Source organism: Thalassophryne amazonica, chromosome 10 (assembly GCF_902500255.1).
Source record: "Thalassophryne amazonica chromosome 10, fThaAma1.1, whole genome shotgun sequence".
NCBI classification, from domain to species: Eukaryota; Metazoa; Chordata; class Actinopteri; order Batrachoidiformes; family Batrachoididae; genus Thalassophryne; species Thalassophryne amazonica.
The window spans coordinates 41,492,415-41,514,798 of record NC_047112.1 but is presented as its reverse complement, the minus strand read 5'-3'; the positions used below and the strand labels follow the sequence as shown (position 1 = coordinate 41,514,798).

Below are 22,384 nucleotides of genomic sequence, written 5' to 3'. Positions count from 1 at the left end.
TAGAAATCTGGCCAATTTTATTAAACCCTCCAAATTGTGACTATCCAGGGTTGGGACCAGGAAGCAGAGTTGTAGTCTTACACACCTCTCTGCAGCTTCTCTCCCCCTGCCATCCCCCCAGTACCCCATCCCCATAGAGACGGTGCCTGCTCCCAGACAACCAATAACCAGTAAAAATCTATTTAAGCATAAAAATTCAAAAAGAAAAAATAATATAGCACCTTCACCTGCACCAGAGACTAAAACAGTTAAATGTGGTTTATTAAACATTAGGTCTCTCTCTAAGTCCCTGTTAGTAAATGATATAATAATTGATCAACATATTGATTTATTCTGCCTTACAGAAACCTGTTTACAGCAGGATGAATATGGTACTTTAAATGATTCAACACGCCCGAGTCACACTAATTGTCAGAATGCTCGAAGCACGGGTCAAGGAGGAGGATTAGCAGCAATCTTCCACTCCAGCTTATTAATTAATCAAAGACCCAGACAGAGCTTTAATTCATTTGAAAGCTTGACTCTTAGTCTTGTCCATCCAAATTGGAAGTCTCAAAAACCAGTTTTATTTGTTGTTATCTATCGTCCACCTGGTCGTTACTGAGTTTCTCTGTGAATTTTCAGACCTTTTGTCTACCTTAGTGCTTAGCTCAGATAAGATAATTATAGTGGGTGATTTTAACATCCACATAGATGTTGAGAATGACCCTGCATTTAATCTCTTATTAGACTCAGTTGGCTTCACTCAAAATGTAAATGAGCCCACCCACCACTTTAACCACATTTTAGATCTTGTTCTGACATATGGCATAGAAATTGAAGACTTAACAGTATTCCCTGAAAACCCCCTTTTGTCTGATCATTTCTTAATAACATTTACATTTACTTTAATGGACTACCCAGCAGTGGGGAATAAGTTTAATTACAGTAGAAGTCTTTCTGAAAGCACTGTAACTAGTTTTAAGGATATGATTCCTTCTTTAAGTTCTTCAATGCCATATACCAACACAGTGCAGAGTAGCTACCTAAACTCTGAGTGAGATAGATTATCTCGTCAATAGCTTTGAGCACAACGTTGGATGCTGTAGCTCCTCTGAAAAAAAAATTCATTATCATCAGGTTGTCCTAAAAGTTCCCTGAAAAGCCTTCAGTTAATTCAAAATGCTGCAGCTAGCGTATTGACAGGGACTGGAAGGAGAGAGCATATTTCACCCATATTGGCCTCTCTTCATTGACTCCCTGTTAATTCCAGAATAGAATTTAAAATTCTTCTTCTTACTTATAAGGTTTTGAATAATCAGGTCTCATCTTATCTTAGGGACCTCATAGTACCATATCACCCCAATAGAGCGCTTCGCTCTCAGACTGCAGGCTTACTTGTAGTTCCTAGGGTTTGTAAGAGTAGAATGGGAGGCAGAGCCTTCAGCTTTCAGGCTCCTCTCCTGTGGAACCAGCTCCCAATTTGGATTAGGGAGACAGACACCCTTTCTACTTTTAAGACTAAGCTTAAAACTTTCCTTTTTGCTAATGCTTATAGTTAGGGCTGGATCAGGTGACCCTGAACCATCCCTTAGTTATGCTGCTATAGACTTAGACTGCTGGGGGGTTCCCATGATGCACTGAGTGATTCTTTTTATTCACCTCTTTTTGCTCTGTATGCACCACTCTGCATTTAATCATTAGTGATTGGTTTCTGCTCTCTTCCGCAGCATGCCTTTTTCCTGATTCTCTCCCCTCATCCCCAACCAGTCCCAGCAGAAGACTGCCCCTCCCTGAGCCTGGTTCTGCTGGAGGTTTCTTCCTGTTAAAAGGGAGTTTTTCCTTCTCACTGTCGCCAAGTGCTTGCTCATAGGGGGCCGTTTTGACCATTGGGGTTTTTCTGTAATTATTGTATGGCTTTTGCCTTACAATATAAAGCGCCTTGGGGCAACTGTTGTGATTTGGTGCTATATAAATAAAATTGATTTGATTTGATAAAGTTCCTGTTCCAACTCCCTGACTCTTTGTTCAAGGGTGTACAGTTGTGTATAATATACTTTAGATTTGTATCAGGGGTCGAATTACTACGTGCATGTGTTAGATTGTGCACATATTATTTGATTAGTGCACGTAATTTTATACTGCACTAGCACTGGTGCAAGTAACTTTATCCAAGTTTTATCAACTGTAAGCACCAGTAGAATGAACCAATAAAGGAATAAATAAGGATAGAAACAATTTCCAGTGTGTTGTCCTCATCTTCCCTGCATTTTATGACTCTCACACACGGAGCGAGTTGCTGTACTCTATTTGTTGTGGAAAGCTGACAGACATCGCCAGCGGCGCCATCCCTGGGTTCGCAACATCCTCATGAGACGTTCCCAATTTGGGGAGTTTCACTATTTGCTGCAGAAGCTGCAGCAAATAACTGGAGCTTCAGGAGCTCCAGTTTAAGGATCTCCTGTCCCATTCACATGTGTACATGTAAACAAAGAAAAGAAAAAAAAAACTGGCTGCCGCCGCAGTTCCTCGCTCTCTCTCCCCTCAAACTCTGTCATCATTGTGTTATAAACCAGTCATCATTTATTTTATTATACATCTGTGTAGGTAATAAAATTATCTTCACGCACGATTAGTTCGCACGCACGTGAAAAAAAAAAAGGCTGCCGCTGTGCTTCCTTGCTCTCTCTCCCCTCAAACTCTGTCATCATTGTGTTATAAACCAGTCATTTGTTTTATTATACATCTGTGTAGTTAATAAAATAATCATCACGGACGATTCATTCACGCGCTCATGTGAAAAAAAAAACTGTCTGCTGCTCCTGCTGCTGCTCTCCCCTCAAACTCTCTCAAGAGGAAGAGTCTGACACATCAGAGGAGGAGTTTTAAGGTTGATATAAGACTGACTTGGTTGTGCAAGTAACTTTTTTTGGTGCAAATAATTTTTTTGTTACTAACACTAGTGCAAGTAGGTTCAAAAATGTATTTTGACCCCTGTATTTAGTTGTCGCTTATGATCTGGCCCCTTAAATATTAAATATGCTTTGAATGCCTCCCATCTTGTTGAAGCATTGGTTTGGTTTGTATTCAGAGAGAAGTATTCATCTATTTTACCATCAAGAAATGTTACAAAATCAGGGTACTGTAGCCATTTAGATTGAAAGCGAAATCTAGGTGGTCCAACGTTGCTCATTTACTGCCATTATATTTTGGTTCTCTAACAAATTTAAAACAGACCTTAAGCTCAACTTTCAGTAAACCAAAAGGTGGGAAGGAAAAAAAAAAGAGAAATAGGCAATTAAGTGGATAGAGAAGGATAATGTCTCTTTCAGTGTATCATGTTTGAAACTTAGGTTGTCTCATTAATAACTGTCCACTGCAGAAGGTAAAAAAGAAATAATTAAAAAAGGAGGTAATTAAAGTAGATAATCACTTCCTGCAATATTCCTCCAGAGAGATGAGGATAATGTCTCTTTGAGTGTGTCATGTTTAAAACTTAGTTGTCTCATTAATAATTGTCCAATAATAAAATTAATGAGGGTGAATAATTACCTGCCGGTTATCGCCAACCAAAAATGCCAGTCCATCGCTGCCGCAGTTTTGTGGAGAGGTAAAACAGGATTCAGAGAATATTTTCAGTTTTTAAGTCGTGGGAGATCCACGTGGAGGAACCTGCATGTTTTAGAGATATTCCTCTGCCTCCAAGACAGACTTGAAAATTAGACGCTGACCGTCATGAGTGATTACCAGGTGAGCTGGATAGAGCAACCCGTAGCGGATATTCATGCTCCAAAGCTGGGCCATAACTCCGTCGAATTGCTGTTGACGCTGGCGGGTTTCAGCTGATAGTTCCGGAAAGAAGCTGACACGTTGGTTTTCATACCGCACTTCCCTCTGCTGTCTGGCTGCTCTTGGTGTCCTGTCCCGGTCTTTATAGTTGAGAAATTTCATGACAGTTGGTCTGGGTGCTGAAGACCGGACTGCGTTAACTTTACCCACCCGATGTGCTCATTCAGTTACTGGAGCAGGGGTGAGAGCGTCACCCAGTACTTTAGGAAGCCAGTTTTCCAAAATGTTGCACACATCTGGTCCTTCGGTTTTCTGAGGGAGACCGACCAGCCTCAAGTTTGAGCATCTTACTGTTTAGTACATTCATTGTCCCCTCAAGCTGTTTAAGTTTTTGTTGGAGGGAACTTACATCTTCCTCCGTTTGTGAGATTCTCTCCGCTTCCCCAATCCTCCTGGAGTGAGACACTAAATCACTTTTAATGTCATTAATTGCTTCCAGCATTTTGGCAGGTGTTTGACAAAGTAGTCCTGGAGTGAACGTATTGCACCCAGTATGCCGCTGTTTGAAGGTCCGTTAGCATTAGCTCCTTCGTGTTCTTCATTAGCATCGTTGCTAGCACTGGTCGTCTTGCTGCTAGCCGTGTTGGTTTGTGCTGGTGCCTTAGACGGTTGTTGACCACTTTTAAAATATTTAGGTGGCATAATTTCTGGCAAAGCTTCCCCCCCAAGCTTAAAAGAGTTAAAATACACTTCCAAATTGCACTTTTAGACTTCACACCATAAATCATCAAGACAGGATTCAAAGTGTTATGAGGTGTTGCCATGGTAAAGGGACAATGCTTCATTGTCATTTGTTAAATGTAAAATTTTAAACAAATAATGAACTTATAGTGCAGCAGATAACAGAATATTTGCAGAGGAATTGTTCAAATCTGGTTACAAGCACCAAAATTTGACTGTGTATACCTTTTGGTATATTTTAGACAAATAATATTAGCCATTTGAATTTTCAGTCGGGGCCAAATAGGGGCCATTGAAGAATTGCACAGGGGTCACAATTAAAAAATGTTCCAATCATATTGAAAGCTTCCAGAAATGACAACTGTACAGTTATCTGCTCCACTATTATAGGAAGAACAAGTTAGTTCACATTGACAGTTCATGTAAGGTGATGTTTGTGGATTTTCATTTACAGATTTTGGTAACTTATTCCAGTAGAAAAGAATATAAAATGTTAAAATGCGTAGTCAATATGCGTAGTACCAACCTATAACAAGGAATTGTACCGTTTCCCAAAATTCCTACTAAAAATGTGAGAGGAGTTGATTTCAGAATGCAGGCAACCACTCATGAAACTAATGGGAGTCTAGATTTGTTAATCGGGGACCATAACTCTGCCAATGTGTGTCAGTCTTTTACAATATTATATAATGCGTAGTACCAACCTGTAACAAGGAATTGTACCGTTTCCCAAAATTCCTACGAAAAATGTGAGAGGAGTTGATTTCAGAATGCAGGCATCCACTCATGAAACTGACGGAGTCTAGATTTGTTAATCAAGGACCATAACTCTGGTAAAATGGGCCCAACTCAAATGATATGATAATATGCATGTTACCAACCTATAACAAAGACCTGTAGCAAGTTTCACAAAATTCCTTCTAAAAGTGTGAGAGGAGTTGATTTCAGAAAGCTTATACTGTTTTTGGTACGGACGGCTGGATGGACAGATATCTCCACGACATAATCCACCTTCAGGCCTTTGGTCAGTGGTGGAAAAAAACTACTTAAAGCATAGTTTTTTAAAATTCTATTTTAATACAACCTTTAAATACTCACTCATCTTCAACCGCTTAGTCCAATACCTTTAAATACTTCTGACAGAACTAAACATTAACTGTCCCTACAACATTTTACATATCACCTGGAGAAGAGAATACCTACCACAGGAATTCATTGGAAGAATTTTTGGATGAACGCCGTCTTTCTAAATTCCATTTCCTGTTGCCATTTTTCTCTGGGTTGGGGTTCAGTTCTTCCCATTTATCCAGAGGTGAACCAACTGGTGACATTAACAACATTAATCACTTAATTAGGAAAACAAAATAGCCAGTCTAGAAAATTCAGATAATCTGTGTAACATCAAATTCACTTTTCATCAAACAATCACATCAAAAGTCACATTGTGGAATATCAGCAGCCACAGAGACAGTCTATATTATGAGCATGAGCTTTTGTTCTGTTTAATCCAGCACTAGAGCAAAATGTTCACTTCTTTACAGTGCATCTGGAAAGTATTTACAACGCTTCACTTTTGTTATGTTACAGCCTTATTCTAAAATGGAGTAAATTAATTTTGTTCTCTCAAAATTCTATTCACAACACCCCATAAGGACAACATAAAGTTTTTCTTTTAAATTTTTGCAAATATCTTAAAAATAAAAAACTAAGAAATGACATGTACGTGTTGTGAAAAGTGTAGGAACACGGACCCACAACAGGGGGCGCAAATGAACGGACAATGGAATAAGCCAAATATAACAATTTAATGTTGTGAATGTGCACAACAGAGCAACAGACAACACAATTGAGATCAACAGTCTAATTAGTTACAGTGATGTGTGAGCAGGCTCGAGGATAGAAGACGCCCGTCCAGAAAAGAGCCGGATCCCACGCGCCTTCCACTCCACCGGACCTGAAGCAATCCTGGAGCCACCAAGCGCTGGGTCCCCAGGTGACCACTGCCTCCGGCTGTCAGATCGGGTTCTACTGGCAGGAAGAACAGTCAGGTGATGGTGGGTGAGTGAACACCCAGCAAACAGTTCAATATAAAGGTGGGAAGCAACTCCACCTCTCAATCACAATTCTCTCAGAGCTCGTGCAGATCCTGATGTCACACTAAACAGAGACTGGAATGAGGAGCGGAGATACGCCAACTCCCCAAACACAGCCACATACTCGTAGTATACAAGAGGTACGTCTGCAAACTCAGAATTAATGTCTGTCAAGCACAGAAGTAAAGACGTTACAACTGTATAGCACCAAAAAAGGCTGAGACGTTTACCAGTTCGGTAGATGATTTCTCGGCAGTGAGGTGAAGATGCTGCCCAGCTCTTATGGAGGTGTGGATGATGATGATGAGTGACAGCTGCCACTCCCGGTTGCTCCGGAGCCCTCTCGTACCTGAAGCCCGCACTTCAGGTAGGGCGCCCTCTGGTGGTGGGCCAGGAGTACCTCCTCTTCAGCGGCCCACACAACAGGACGTATGTATTCACACCCTTTGCTCAGTACTTGATGCACCTTTGGCAGCAATTACAGCCTCAAGTCTTCTTGAATATGATACCACAACCTTGGTGCGCCTTTGGATAGGGAGTGTTGGTGCACAGCCACTTTCAGATCTTTCCACTCAAGGACATTCACAGAGTTGTCCTGAAGCCACTCCTTTGATATCTTGGCTGTGTGCTTAGGGTCATTGTCCTGCTGAAAGGCAAACCATCACCCCAGTCTGAGGTCAAGAGTGTTCTGGAGTAGGTTTTCATCCATGATGTCTCTGTACATTGCTGCATTCATTTTTCCCTCATTCCTGACTAGTCTCCCAGTTCCTGCTGCTGAAAAACATCCCCACAGCATGATGCTGCCACCACCATGCTTCACTGAAGGGATGGTGCCTGGTTTCCTCCAAACATGACACCTGGCAGTCACACCACAGAGTTCAATTTGTGTCTCATCAGACCAGAGAATGTTGTTTCTTATAGTATGAGAATCCTTCAGGTGCCTTTTGGGTAACTCCAGGTGGGCTGCCATGTGCCTTTTACTAAAGAGTGGCTTCTGTCTGGCCACTCTACCATACAGGCCTGATTTGGTGGATTGCTGCAGAGATGGTTGTCCTTCTGGAAGGTTCCCCTCTTTCCTTTTTAATACCTCATAGGTATTAAAGGCACTGCGCTGCGATGGTTTGAATCATATTTATCTAATAGATTACAATTTGTTCATGTAAATGGGGAATCTTCTTCACAGACTAAGGTTAATTATGGAGTTCCACAAGGTTCTGTGCTAGGACCAATTTTATTCACTTTATACATGCTTCCCTTAGGCAGTATTATTAGACGGCATTGCTTAAATTTTCATTCTTATGCAGATGATACCCAGCTTTATCTATCCATGAAGCCAGAGGACACACACCAATTAGCTAAACTGCAGGATTGTCTTACAGACATAAGGACATGGATGACCTAATTTCCTGCTTTTAAACTCAGATAAAACTGAAGTTATTGTACTTGGCCCCACAAATCTTAGAAGCATGGTGTCTAACCAGATCCTTACTCTGGATGGCATTACCCTGACCTCTAGTAATACTGTGAGAAATCTTGGAGTCATTTTTGATCAGGATATGTCATTCAAAGCGCATATTAAACAAATATGTAAGACTGCTTTTTTGCATTTACGCAATATCTCTAAAATTAGAAAGGTCTTGTCTCAGAATGATGCTGAAAAACTAATTCATGCATTTATTTCCTCTAGGCTGGACTATTGTAATTCATTATTATCAGGTTGTCCTAAAAGTTCCCTGAAAATCCTTCAGTTAATTCAAAATGCTGCAGCTAGAGTACTGACGGGGACTAGAAGGAGAGAGCATATCTCACCCATACTGGCCTCTCTTCATTGGCTTCCTGTTAATTCTAGAATAGAATTTAAAATTCTTCTTCTTACTTATAAGGTTTTGAATAATCAGGTACCATCTTATCTTAGGGACCTCATAGTACCGTATCACCCCAATAGAGCGCTTCGCTCTCAGACTGCAGGCTTACTTGTAGTTCCTAGGGTTTGTAAGAGTAGAATGGGAGGCAGAGCCTTCAGCTTTCAGGCTCCTCTCCTGTGGAACCAGCTCTCAATTCGGATCAGGGAGACAGACACCCTCTCTACTTTTAAGATTAGGCTTAAAACTTTCCTTTTTGCTAAAGCTTATAGTTAGGGCTGGATCAGGTGACCGTGAACCATCCCTTAGTTATGCTGCTATAGACTTAGACTGCTGGGGGGTTCCCATAATGCACTGAGTGTTTCTTTCTCTTTTTGCTCTGTATGCACCACTCTGCATTTAATCATTAGTGATTGATCTCTGCTCCCCTCCACAGCATGTCTTTTTCCTGGTTCTCTCCCTCAGCCCCAACCAGTCCCAGCAGAAAACTGCCCCTCCCTGAGCCTGGTTCTGCTGGAGAGGTTTCTTCCTGTTAAAAGGGAGTTTTTCCTTCCCACTGTCGCCAAGTGCTTGCTCACAGGGGGTCGTTTTGACCTTTGGGGTTTTTACGTAATTATTGTATGGCCTTGCCTTACAATATAAAGCGCCTTGGGGCAACTGTTTGTTGTGATTTGGTGCTATATAAATAAAATTGAATTGAATTGAATTTCCAGAGAGGAATGCTGGAGCTCTGATAGCATGACCATCAGGTTCTTGGTCACCTCTCTGACTAAGGCCCTTCTCCCCGATCGCTCGGCCATCTCAAAGAAGAGTCCTGGTGGATCTGAACTTCTTCCATTTATGGATGATGGAGGCCTTTGTGCTCATTCGGGCCTTGAAATGCTTTTATACCCTTCCCAGATTTGTGCCTCAAGACAATCCTGTCTCGGAGGTCTACAGGTTTGTACCCTGACATGCACTGTCAACTGTGGGACCTTATATGTAGACAGGTGGGTGCCTTTCCAAATCATGTCCAGTCAACTGACTGTACCCCAAGGTGGACTCCAATTAAGGTGCACAAACATCTCAAGGATGATCATTGGAAACAGGATGGACCTGAGCTCAATTTAGAGCTTCACGGCAAAAGGTGTGAATACTTATGTACACGTGATTTCTGAGATTTTATTTTTAATAAATTTGCAAATAAATCTAAAAAAAAAAGTATCACATTGTCATTATGGGGTATTGTGTGTAGAAATGTGGAAAAAACGATAACATAAAATGTGGAAAATGTGAAGTGCTGTGAATATTTTCTGGATGCAGTGTAGGTTCTACATGACTGCAAACATACATGGAGTCTGAGAAGAATGAGATAAAAAGAGTTATTGTTGAGTGACTTTCAAGCCTCCCACAGTTCTAACAGTGTGTAACACCAGGGTTATAATCTATCACCACGAACTGTTAATTTTGCATAAGTAGTCTTTGCTGAAGCCTTTAACCTTTTCAGAGTTTAAAAACAAACAACTTAATTGGCTGTTTCTTCTTAATGTCTTGAGATGATCCCTTTGATTACACTAAATTAGTTTGATGTGTCTTTAGACTGTGTGTGTGTAAGGTTGGTTCCATAGGGGCTCACAGGAAGTGGAGTTGTTAAGTTGTGCTTGGGTAATTTATGACTAAAGGCCTGGGGTTAAGTAGCTAATAACGTGAAAACATCATCATCATCATCAACATGCTGTGAAGAGGACTGAAAACACATACTGCAGTAAAAGATAATATGAAGTAATATTTGTGCTGGAACTGATGATTATATTCCTAAACAAGTATGTCCATGATAAGAGTGCAGTTATGAGCCTATTTTCCACTTGCATTGAAAAGTTGTTTACGCTCTTGTAACATTATGTTCTACCATTTAGTGCGGCTAGAAGACAGTGTCACTGACACACACACACACACACACACACAAAATGTTCAGTTTTTCCTCCCCACCAAATATCATACACAGATAAACACTTGAATGCTTTTAGAACTGTATGGGAGGAAGCAGGGTGTTGTTCCACATGCGGTAAGATTGTTTTGTAGTGTGTCTGAGTACGATTGCCCGCTCTCAAAGCCAGCTTTCACATTGTAATGTTTGCTTTCATTAGCCCAAACTTCCAGCAAGAATTTAATTTCTTCAGCAGAACACAGATCCTTTCATTGTCACGTTTGAAAAACTGTCGCATAGTATACAAGTAATGAATGTTTGAGTTCAATGGTACAAATTTCATGAGGTGAAAGATGGAACATACCATTCAATGAGGTGAAGCCGAGTAGAAATTTAATATTTGTTCCATTGAAAGAATGAAAAACATTCATTATTTGTTTTATATAATGGCTAAAATAGATCCTTGTCATTTGATATTTTATTAATTTATAAACAACAGAAAAGGGACTTACATTTTGGTGTTCCACTGGTGCTTAACAGTTCAACACGAACGTTTGTAGTCTGTGATGCCGTGCACTGACTTCGTGTACTTCCAAAAAAAAAAAAAAAAAGACTGTGTAGTTCCTCAGTCCAGCGAAAAATCACGTCAAAAATTTGTCCCGCTTTTCATCCTAACAGCTCTTCGTGCCTCCAGAGGTTTTACAGCGTAGTGTATTTGGGGTTTTGTTTGTGTTAGAAGAATTAGCACCGTCAATTAGTTCCTTCAAATCGTTGTCCGTCAGCAAAACAAACTCTGCTATGTTAAGCTAAATGTCGCCCCCGGAGGTGTGAGCATGTGCGGTGGTCAGGGTGTGCAATATCACATTTCATATAGCACCAAAATTGCATGCTAAAAAAGAAATATTGCACGGTTAATCAAACACAACGGCAAATGGTATGAATAATCCATGTCAAGTGACATACAACCCATCAATCAAATGACAAGGATCCACTCAGCCATTATATAATAATTACCTCCCACCTTAAATAGTAGTCCACGTTTTCTGTGCTTGAGTACGGTACAGATTGCTCACACTATGGGACTTTGGTGTCAAGTGTACTCAGATCGGAACTGTAAAGAATAAATGAAAATCTATGCTATTTTAATCATAATTAGCTTTGCATGCTAACAATGCTAAAAGTTACCAGACTGAATAAAAGGTTTTGTGTTCATTATTTTCAAAAGTAACAGATGTTTAGAAGTATGTACACCATGCCAGTTTAAATGAACTAGGTATTGTATTGAATGAAAGAAGTTGAATACAGTGTATACTTGTGCCATAATGTGTTTAAGGGTTTTATCATGATGTCAAATAAATGAAAATATGTATGCCAATGTTTTGATAGGTGTTCAATTGATTTATGATGGTTTTGAAATGGTACAATATTATACGGTTTGATTAATGATTGAAATATGTGCTCATGATGAATTATATTGAACATGTGGAACTGCTGACAGGTTTGTTGACTCTCAAACCAGTAAAGTATTTTGGTTTAAGGTTTTCATAAATAAATTATGCTTAGGTAGGGTGTAACATGTTGGTTTAAAACATGTCAGACATTGACCATTTTTTAATAAAGTCATGACTAATGCCTGACATGATGTTTCATGATATGTTCAAACGTCATGAGGTCAACATGTGTATTGCAGATATTAATGTTGTCTCTGTTTATAATCAAAGGGCTTGTACATTTATGTTTGAACTATGCTGATCAATAATGAACAGTTGAATGATTGTACTCTTCAAAATTAATTGTTGCTTGCTGCATTCTGTAAAATGTTAGTGATTTCATACTTTAACTGTGTGGAAGAATTTTGCTTCCAGAGGGAAAACAAAAGCCCTGGTGTGAAAGATCCCTATGTTAGTACTGCATTAGAGTGACAGAACCATTTAAAAAAATATGTGAAACAAGTATGGGAGAGCTAATGTTATGTGCACAAGCTGCTGTTTTCCTTTTGTCCTAAAACCAACATTTCCTGGTTGTCCTTGAGGACAGAACAGAACTGTATTAATCTGTAGAGTTACATTCACGGATTAAAAATTCTTTGTTTGCTGACTCTGTTTATAGTTTGAATGTATGATTCTGATTTTGACAAAAGACCAGCGTCAGTCTCTACCTGAGTTGAGAGATGCCCTCTCTGATGTTGGCATGGTGGAGTCTGTCTGTTCAACTTCCACCTGGATCAGCTCCGTCTCATCTGTCTTCTTTCTTTGATGATTGCTCTTGTGGCTGTCACCCCGTGAGGACAGGGGACTCTTCTTTTCCTTGCTGTTCCTCCTCTCACCTGGTTCACTGAGATCCAGAAGGTCCAGAGTTGAAGACAGAACTGTTAAGAAGAGAACAAGTTTTTTTTTTGTGTGTGTGTCTTCCCCCCCCCGTTGCAAAAGTAGCAGTATCTCAGTATTGTTGATGAAGAAATTTGACACATTCAAACACCAAGACCTCCCCAGTTCTTTTGGATCCTTGGTGCTTCCTGTCTGCTACTGGCCTACTACTCTGCCTTGATTAGCAAAAACAAGCATACTTCAAAGTTCTTGTTTGAAATTGGTTAAACTTATTCAAGGGCAAGCATCTGCAAGTTGTTCACTGTTTACTGCTCAAGAATTTTGATTATTTTGAAGAGAAAATAAAGGCTCGCCAGTAGGTCAAAAATATCCCAGCATGCTCTAGTGTCACTGCTTGATCCTGTTAGTGATGTAGGTGCCATCTCTGCTAAGATGCTGATACTTACCAAATTTAATGTATTTTCACAGGGCATACTATCGCAACCTGTGAACTTTGCCAAAAGCACGAGTTGTCTTTTTGACCCAATACTAACAGAACTGTTTAAGGATGTGCAGGCTACACTTGGGCCCACTGTGCTGAAAAATTATTAAACTCTGCCACTAACCCTCTGGTTCTGTGCCTACAGTTTTAAGTCTGCAGTGATCAAACCTGCTCAGAAAAAAACTATCTTAGGAAGTAAGTAATTGAGGAAGCAACCCCGGGTTCATTGAAAAGTTTCAGACCGTTATTGAATCTATTCTTTTGCTCTAAATTCTTGAAAAAGTGTTTTCACAGCAGATTGTGGATTATCTTGCTGAAAAGAACCTCTGAGCTGCTGCAGTTTGCATTTGCAATGCACCACTCCATGGAGACAGCACTTACTAAAGTGATGATGATCTGCCTGCAATGGATTCTGATACCACCACAGTGCTACTGTTGTTAGAGCTTAGTGAAGATTTGTTTCTTTAAATCTTGTTTCAGTAAAATATGTGGTAGTGCAGGGGTCCATATTAGATCCTCTGCTATTCTGCTATTGTGACGCTTTGGAATTCCTTTTCATTTTGATGCTGTTATGAGTTGTGTTCAGTTGCGCATGCCAATAACTACAGATAATCTCACCCACACTAACAATTCAAAAGAATGTCTGGTTGGATGGCGAGCAAATTCTTACTTTTGATTTCTGACAAGACTGAGATGATGGTTCATTGGTCCTGTGAAACACAGGCATTAGATTGACCAGCTAACGTTAACTTTGGACTAGTGCCATTCATCACTGTGATAAAGTGAAAAATGTGGGAGTGACCTTTGATCCCACACTGTTCATCGACCTACACATTGGAGACATCACTAAGAATGCTTTCTATCACCACTGTAATATTGTGAAGATTCGACCTATTCTGTTTATGGCTGAAGGAGAGACATTGATTCATGTCATTTGTTTTCAGGGGTCATTTGTGCAAGCATTTATAGATTTAACACTAAACAATTCACAATAAAAATGTGCAAATAAAATGTGCAATAGAAAAATGTGCAAAGGAGAGCAGACAGAGTGAGTTGTGTGTTTTGGCAGGTTAAATTGTTCATCACTGTGATGGCCTGTGGAGAGAAACTGGTCCTGTGTCTGGTTGTTTTGATGTACAGAGTTCTGTAACGTCAACCAGAGGGGAGGAGTTTAAAGAGTGTGTATCCAGGGTGTGAGGGGTTTGCAGACATGTTACCAGCTCGCTTCCTGGTCCTGGACCGGTATAACTCCTGGACGGAGGGCAGGTTGGCTCCATTGATTTTTTTTTTTTTTCTGCAGACCTGACAGTTTGCTGAAGTCTGTGCCTGTCATGTTTGGAGACAAAGGGAAACCAAACAGAGATGGAGATGCACAAGACAGACTGGATGATGGATGTGGAGAAGATGAACAGTTCCTGGGGCAGGTTGAACTTCCTGGGCTGTCTGAGGAAGTACATCCTCTGCTGTGCCTTTTTCCTGATGGAGTTTGTGTGGGACTTCCTCTTCAGATCTTGGGAGAAAGGACCGGAAAGTGTCCACAGTAGGCAGTGTTGTTGAGGATTTGGGGGGTTTGTCCTGAAGTTCATTATCATTTCCACAGTCTTGAGTGGGTTCAGCTCCAGGTCTTTATGACCACACCAGACTGTTCCACCTCCTGTCTGCTTGCAGCCTCATCACTATCCTGGATCCCTGAGCCTGGTTCTGCTGGAGGTTTCTTCCTGTTAAAAGGGATTTTTCCTTCCCACTGTAGCCAAGTGCTTGCTCACAGGGGGTCGTTTTGACCATTGGGGTTTTACATAATTATTGTATGGCCTTGCCTTGTGATTTGGCGCTATATAAAAAAATTGATTGATTGATTGGATGAGACCAATGATGGTGGCGTCATCTGCAAATGTCAGGAGTTTAACAGAAGTTCCTTGAGGTGCAGTCATTTGTGTAGAGGGAAAAGAGAAGCAGGGAGAGTACACACCCCTGAGGGGCGCCAGTGCTGATTGTCCGTGTGCTGAATGTGATGCTCCCCAGCCTTACCTGCTGTGTCCTGTCAGTCAGGAAGTTAGACATCCACTGACAGGTGGGAGCTGGCACAGAGAGGTTGGAGTTTTTTGTGGAGAATGTCAGGGGTTATGGTGTTGAATGCCAAGCTGAAGTAAACAAACAGGATCCTCACATACATCCCTGCAGAGTCCAGGTGCTGCGTAATGCAATGCAGTCTCATATTGACTGCATCCTCAGTTGACCTGTTTGCCTGGTAGGCAAACTGCAGGGGGTTCAGCAGGGGTCCTGTGATGTCCTTCAGGTGGCTCAACACCAGCCGTTCAAAAGTGTTCATGACTACAGATGTCAGGGTGACGGGCCTGTAGTCAATTAGCACTATATTTACATATTTAGAGGAACTATTTTGAGGCTTTGGTTGATGATACACCTGTGGCCATTATGAAACAGTGATATGAAGTCATAGATCACCTATATTCCTTTTTAAAGAATGAATTTGCATGACTTGGTGTTGATAAGGAACCTACACAGTTATCAGTCTTTTCTGAGGAGCCTGGCATTTCTTTTTTGCAACATGAGCCCAAAACTCCAAACACATCACTGTGTAATTGCTGTTCTGTTGTTCCATGACAACCAATTATGGGTTGGAATGTTTCAGTAATTAGAGAGGATTTGTGTCTTCAGTGAATAATGCTTTTAAGCTGACAAGTGCAATCATTGTGATTTAGCAAAGTCCAAAAATAAACCCAATATGCAGGCAGCAAATTGGGCAACAAAAAGGTAGTTTGCAAAAACAAGAGGTTTTAATATTCCAGTAGTGATAATCAGTCCAAACAGGTGAAGTAGAAAAACAGCCCCAAACAAGACATAACACAATGATTTAAATAAGGATTCAACACTAAAATAATTACAGCCATAAAAGGTGACACAACAAGGGTCAAAACACACACACACCAGGAGAAGAGTGAACAACATGGGCAGAGAGTCAAATGCAAGGAACCAGCAAATGAACGCTGGACCAGGTGCTACTTAAATACCAACTCAACTGATGAACAAAATGGAAGACAGGTGTGGCAGGTTCAAAGGTCAAGACAACAGAAGGTCAACAAAAACTTAGATATCTCAAGCATAAATGAAGAGGCAATGATAACTGACTAAAACAAAAAGTAAATAACCAAAACTACCTCAAGAAATAAAAGCAGAAAACCAACATGGAACTACAAAGTGAGCAGTGTTAAACAGAGGAACTATACTAGAAAACCCACAGAACATACCCAGAGACACAATGACAAAATCCACACAGATTGGGCCAGAGGACGAGGACTAACCACAAAAGTCACCTTGACACGTGCACGAATTTACCATAATTTCTGGATTATAGAGCGCACCTGAATATAAGCCGCACCCACCAATTTTAAAAAGAAAAAAAAAATTGTACAGAAATAGGCCGCACCTGTTTATAAGCTGCAGGTCTCCATGTTGTAACATGAGATATTTACACAGAAAGATGTTAGAAAGATTTTTTTAACCTTTAATTAAATACGTACTGTGAATGCTTTTTTTTTTTTTCCCTGAAGGTGTTACATGTAAATATTGACGAGCACGTCATCCAGTGCATGCACGGTGTCGTGCAGCTTCTATACTCCACATGGAGAACTGAGTAATATTACCTTTTCTTTTTTCTTTGTGGATCATTACATAATTTCATCGCGTGCATCCAGGGTCACCTGGTGTCTGTGGTAAATGAGACGTTAATGAAGCACTGTGACTTTTCTACTTGTGGCGCAAAGACAGAGACCCAGTGGGGAAGGGTGGGGGGCGGTGAGAGGGAGACAAACGGCTCTGATGACTGATTTGATGGAGCAACTGCGGCACAAAGTGCTCGAGACGACACAACAACGAATTAAAGTATTTTCAGACGTCGTTTTCCAAAATCACGAGGCTTTATGTGGATAATTTTTCTTCAGGACATGATGATGAGTCCACTAAAATGAACCGGTAAGAGTCTATATTTTACTCAGTGTGTGAATTTATACCACATGAGGACCACAGCTTTCAGCCAATCAATGGACAGCATCAAATTACGTATTTCAACTTATGAGAAAGCCTGTAAAAATCCATAAATAAGCCGCATCATTGTTTAAGGCACAGTGTTCAAAGCGTGTGAAAAAAATAGCAGTTTATAGTCCGAAAATTAAGATAATCTCTGCACTGCCGCACAATTCATTGTGCCAATACGACCCACTTTATCCCGCTGGATGCTGCACTTTGTGCTACTGGATGCCATCTTATATAAAATAATTATTTTGTAGCAGATGACACATTTGCTCTCAGAACTTGGCTGATGAAACCATCTCTCATTGCTCCTGGAATCACATCAAAATTATCTACAACTGCAGCTTTTCTCGTGTGCTTCATGAGGTGGAGAGCGCATTTGGAATTGTCTCAAATGTAATTATTGAAAATATTTATATTGTAATGACTTGGTAAAACAGTTACATTTTCATTCCTTCTTATGAGTTAGATAATGTATCTGTAAAATTATGTTTATTATGGATGTAACATCTCGTGATAATCGTTCAGATGTGCTGCGCTGCTCTGCACCAGTGAGATGCACTGACTCACAGTGGCACAGTGTTTTTAAATTGACTGCGCAATATTCACATCTAGTTCACAAAATTAAGAGATTTTGAACATTTCAAAATTTTCTTTGTGCAGTTGCACACAGCCGTGCAGAACTCGCGCACAGTTTGCAATGAGTGTACTGTCTGGCACGCCACATTGTGTGTCAGTGCGGGGATCAAATTTGTGCAAGTGTCAAGGTACCTACAGACGACAGATGGAGGACAACACCAAAAGGGACCCATATGGATGACAGGCCAGGGAGGATACATAACGGATACAAAAAGGGGCACAGGCCAAATAACAACACAGAAAGGACAGAGGACTGAATATAAACCTGTAAACATAAAGACACAGACAGGGCTGACAGACATAAAAAAAAGGTACAGAGATGACTGACAAAGGAGGACACACCCATGCATATACACACATACTGAAAACCACAGGGGATGTGGGAAACAAACAGGATAGAACACAAACCATGAACAAAGGGCACAAACAGGCAATCAGAAGCAGACCCAACACATCATAAATTGAGGAAGACAAACACAAAGAGGGCAGCCTCCAAAGAAATACTCGTACAAACTGCACAATGGAACTCAGTAATGTTGAAATTGAATAAATGTGACTATTGATGACTATTTGGCTTTACAGCACAGCAAAAATTACAATTAGGACTGACAATGAAGGAAAGAAAATACAGTTATTTACCAAGTCACATTCAAAGTTTAAATGTAACTAGACATTATTTCCCAGCGACAGAGTAGCGTCCTGTCCAGGGTGTACCACGCCTCATGCTCCATGACTCCTGGGATAGGCTCCAGGCCCCTGCGACCCTTAATTGGAGTATGTGGTTGAAGATGAGTGAGTGAGTAGACATTGTTTCTTCCACCAGCGAAATTGGGTGGAAGGACATGTTTTCGCCCCTGTTTGTTGGTTGGATTGTGAACAGCATATAACCCGCAATTTTTCACATATGGTTATGGAATTTTTGCAGAGGATTCATATCCTGATAGACAAGAACTGATTCAATTTTCAAGGTCATGGGTCAGAGTCATGAAAAATCTCTATCATTTAACACTGAAGGAATTTTTAAAAATTTATAACTGTCAAAAATGATAGAATTTCTTTAATGTTTGAGCATGTTATGTAGGATGGTATCCTCTATTTACTGACAAAGTTTGACCCGGAGCTGATCTATCTATCTTCCAGTTATCAGTTGGAAACCAAGTGCCAAAAAGAAATGACTAATTGTGCATAGCAAAGACAACCCATGTTCTGTGAGAATGATCTGAAAAATAATTCAGAAACCGAGAAAAACAAACAAACAAACAAACAAACAAAAAAAAAACAACCCTGAAAACACCACAAAAAACTTAGATTTGGGTGCATGAACTAAATACATACTCTAGACATTTGAGCACACCTAATTGCAGTGGTGGGCACAGATAACCAAAAAATTAACTTCGATAACAGATAAGATAACTGAAAAGTTATCTTTGATAAAGATAAACCGATAAACCACCCAAAAATGTATTGGAAGTTACAGATAATCGATAAATTCCCGTGTTGTCTATGGGACATTTGCAGTTACTAAAGAGCTGAAATTGATTTTTAACACGATTGCTTTTGAAAGCATCAAAAGCGGTAAAAGACCTAAAAAGTAATCAGGAATGTTTGACTATGCTGCCCCCTGCAGGAAATAGCACACACAAATCCTGAGAACACCCACGAAATCAACTTTTTACTAATCATAATCATTTTTATTTCAACATTCTGCTCCTGCTGGAAGCTCTTGTTTACAACAACGCTCCCACCACATAGGCACATCAAGCACAACCATAAGACCAGCTCCTTATCATTTTCAACACTCCGGTCAGGCGGAGGTCTTGAAAAATAAAGTCATACTAACTTATGGTTTTTTGAAAATACTGATAGAATAACCATTAATGTCAATTCTGTCATTTGTACAAAGTTAAAATATAACATATATCTTTTAATGTTGAATAAGGCACTAGTTCTGAGGTTTTGTAACAAACAGACCGCAAAGCATTGTGGGTAAAAGTGCTAAACAGTGATTGGTTCAGTAATCCATTATGTAAACCAACACGTTAATGTGACGTGTGTAATGTGTTGGTTTAAAGATAAATGTGCTTTTGTAAAATATTCCATTTTATTTGTAAAAACAGGCATTTTTACGGAGCCCTGGAAGTGTTATCGCAATTGCATGTTTTAAAACTTTTATGATGTTGTAAAACGTGCACTCAGTATTAGTAAGTAAGTAAGTAAATTTATTTATATAGCGCCTTTCACAGACATAAGGCCATGTACACACGTTCTCGGGTATTTGTAAAACCGAATATCTTACCCTTTCAGTTTGGGGAAAAAACTTCACACTACGTCGTTTAAAAAAAAAAATCCATCCACATCGAACCATATAAATGTGTTGTAATTAGTCTGCCAAACCTTTGGGTGGCGGTACTGATTAAAATTCTGTCCAATCAGGAGCCTTATTCTCTTGTCGTCACTTCCACAAAAACTAAAAACATGGCGCCAACCTCGTTCGTGTGGACCGATAAGGAGTCTGAATTACTTCTAACCATAGTTTTAGAATACAAAGTTAACAAATATATGTACACAAAAAGCGCCTGGACAATGGACAATACCAACACTTTGAGAGCAGCCATGTACCCAGACGTTTAATACTGCCATGAACACTCCTGGCCAGTAGATGGCAGTAGCGGCCATTGAAAAAAATGTCAAAATTCCAGATAATCCGTGTCTGCTACATTAAGATGCGTGGAATTTAACAAACGCAAATACGCTAATGTCTATAAACCCAGAGAATATATTCACGAGAGTTTTAGGCACTAGAGTTTAATGCTGTTATCTGTGGACCCTGAACAGAGTGTCTGAAATGCATTTGTCCTGTTGTGAACGTCTGAGATTACCTTATGCTACCCATAAAGCATTGCTGCCTGGCACAGCATGTGCTCACAAAACCTTAAAAATTAGCACATTACTTTAAAACGAAAACATATATCTGATAATTTCACTTTCTAAACTTCAGACATGACAATAATTTTAAATAACTTGTTTAAAATGAGTGGTTAAAATTTGGACCATAAGTTAAACATGTATGCCTCTGGATGACTTGGTGACATTGCGATTATATTAGTATGGTGTTAAAGGAAATGACTTTTTTTTGGTCACCAGTTCTCCTTTGCTTACAGACGATAGAGTGGTTTCTGTTTGCAGAGGGTAGAACAACATGCCTATTACGAAACTTTTAACAGGTAGGTCTCAACAGCTTTAACAGTTTTAAAAATGTTTTTCAGTGTTCAACTTAGTTTAGTACGTTATCGGTCTAAAAGTTATCGGACGGTAATTCATCGGAAGATAATTAGTCCGATGATGGTTTTTAAATTTATCTAAAAAGATAATCCGATAATGAAAACATTATCTTCGATAATTATCTGTTATTGGATTATCGGAAGTGTGCCCACCACTGCCTAATTGTAAAATTTTGTGGAATTGGAAACTAGTGTTGGCAGGGGTTTGTGCTCTGTGAGCGTGATGCTCGAGTTTGTTTGCATTGTATTTACTGCTGTCAGTATTGTCATTAAAGGAGACCTGCATTGAAAAAAATGCAGTCAGATTTTTTGAACAAAAAATGACTTACATTTACACATGCGATCCTTCTGAATGTAGTAAAGTAAATCTGCAAGCTCAGATCTGTCATTCAGTGGAGAAATCTTCATTTGAAAATGACAAATTTACAGCTAACATTTAGCCCTCCGCAAATTGTCCCTCTCATCATGGACGCTGTCGAGACGTCACAGACAAGACCCCTCTCCCAGCATGCATTGCGCCAATTGTAATTTGTGGATTTACGTCAGTTTGCATCTGCACCTTTTTCTTGTCTTATACGGAAGGATCTACTTTTTTTAAAACTTCATATTGTCTTGCGGCACGTTTGGTGAGTACACATTTCTTTTATTTGTGCTTGAAAATTATTTTGGGGGACTTTTCATACGCCCGTTTGATTGAGTGGTGTCGCAATAAAAATCTACTGTCTTTCGCCTCCGGTACCATCGCGGGATATGGAGGCGAGACCCGCAAAGAATCCCAGTCATTAAAAATATATACATACCTCTATATATATACACATACCTAATATATATATACCTCTTAAGATATAATGTACTGTAAAATATACATTAAATGGGGATTCAATGTTAAATTTAACTATCCACAAAACCTGTAATCTGGATCAGATCCACATCAAACTTTCTCAGTTGATAAAGAATACCATCCTACATAGTGCTTTCAAATATGAAAGAAATTTGATTGTTGGCGGAGGCAAAAAAAACAACAACAAAACATTACCTATACAAAACGGGCATGCCAACAATGACTTGATGGTGGCAACTTGTGACACTTCTGGTTGAATACTAAACGTGGTCTGGAATGTGATGAATCATAGCTATTTTTTAATCACAGTTGGCTGCATGAAGTTATGTGTGAAGATCCTGATAAAAGATGTACCATCATCATTGGTTATGCTGCATGGTGACACCGTTATGCATATG

At 39.8% G+C, this 22,384-nt stretch overlaps 1 protein-coding gene across 1 annotated transcript in view; it reads right to left on the bottom strand.

The window, feature by feature from the left end:
- pex5la (peroxisomal biogenesis factor 5-like a) overlaps positions 1–22,384 on the bottom strand; it is a 393,391-nt gene that overhangs the window by 135,466 nt on the left and 235,541 nt on the right. Inside the window, 2 exon segments of the mRNA XM_034179894.1 lie at positions 5,713–5,830; positions 12,529–12,738. Of these exon segments, the coding sequence (XP_034035785.1) occupies positions 5,713–5,830; positions 12,529–12,738 (328 nt within the window).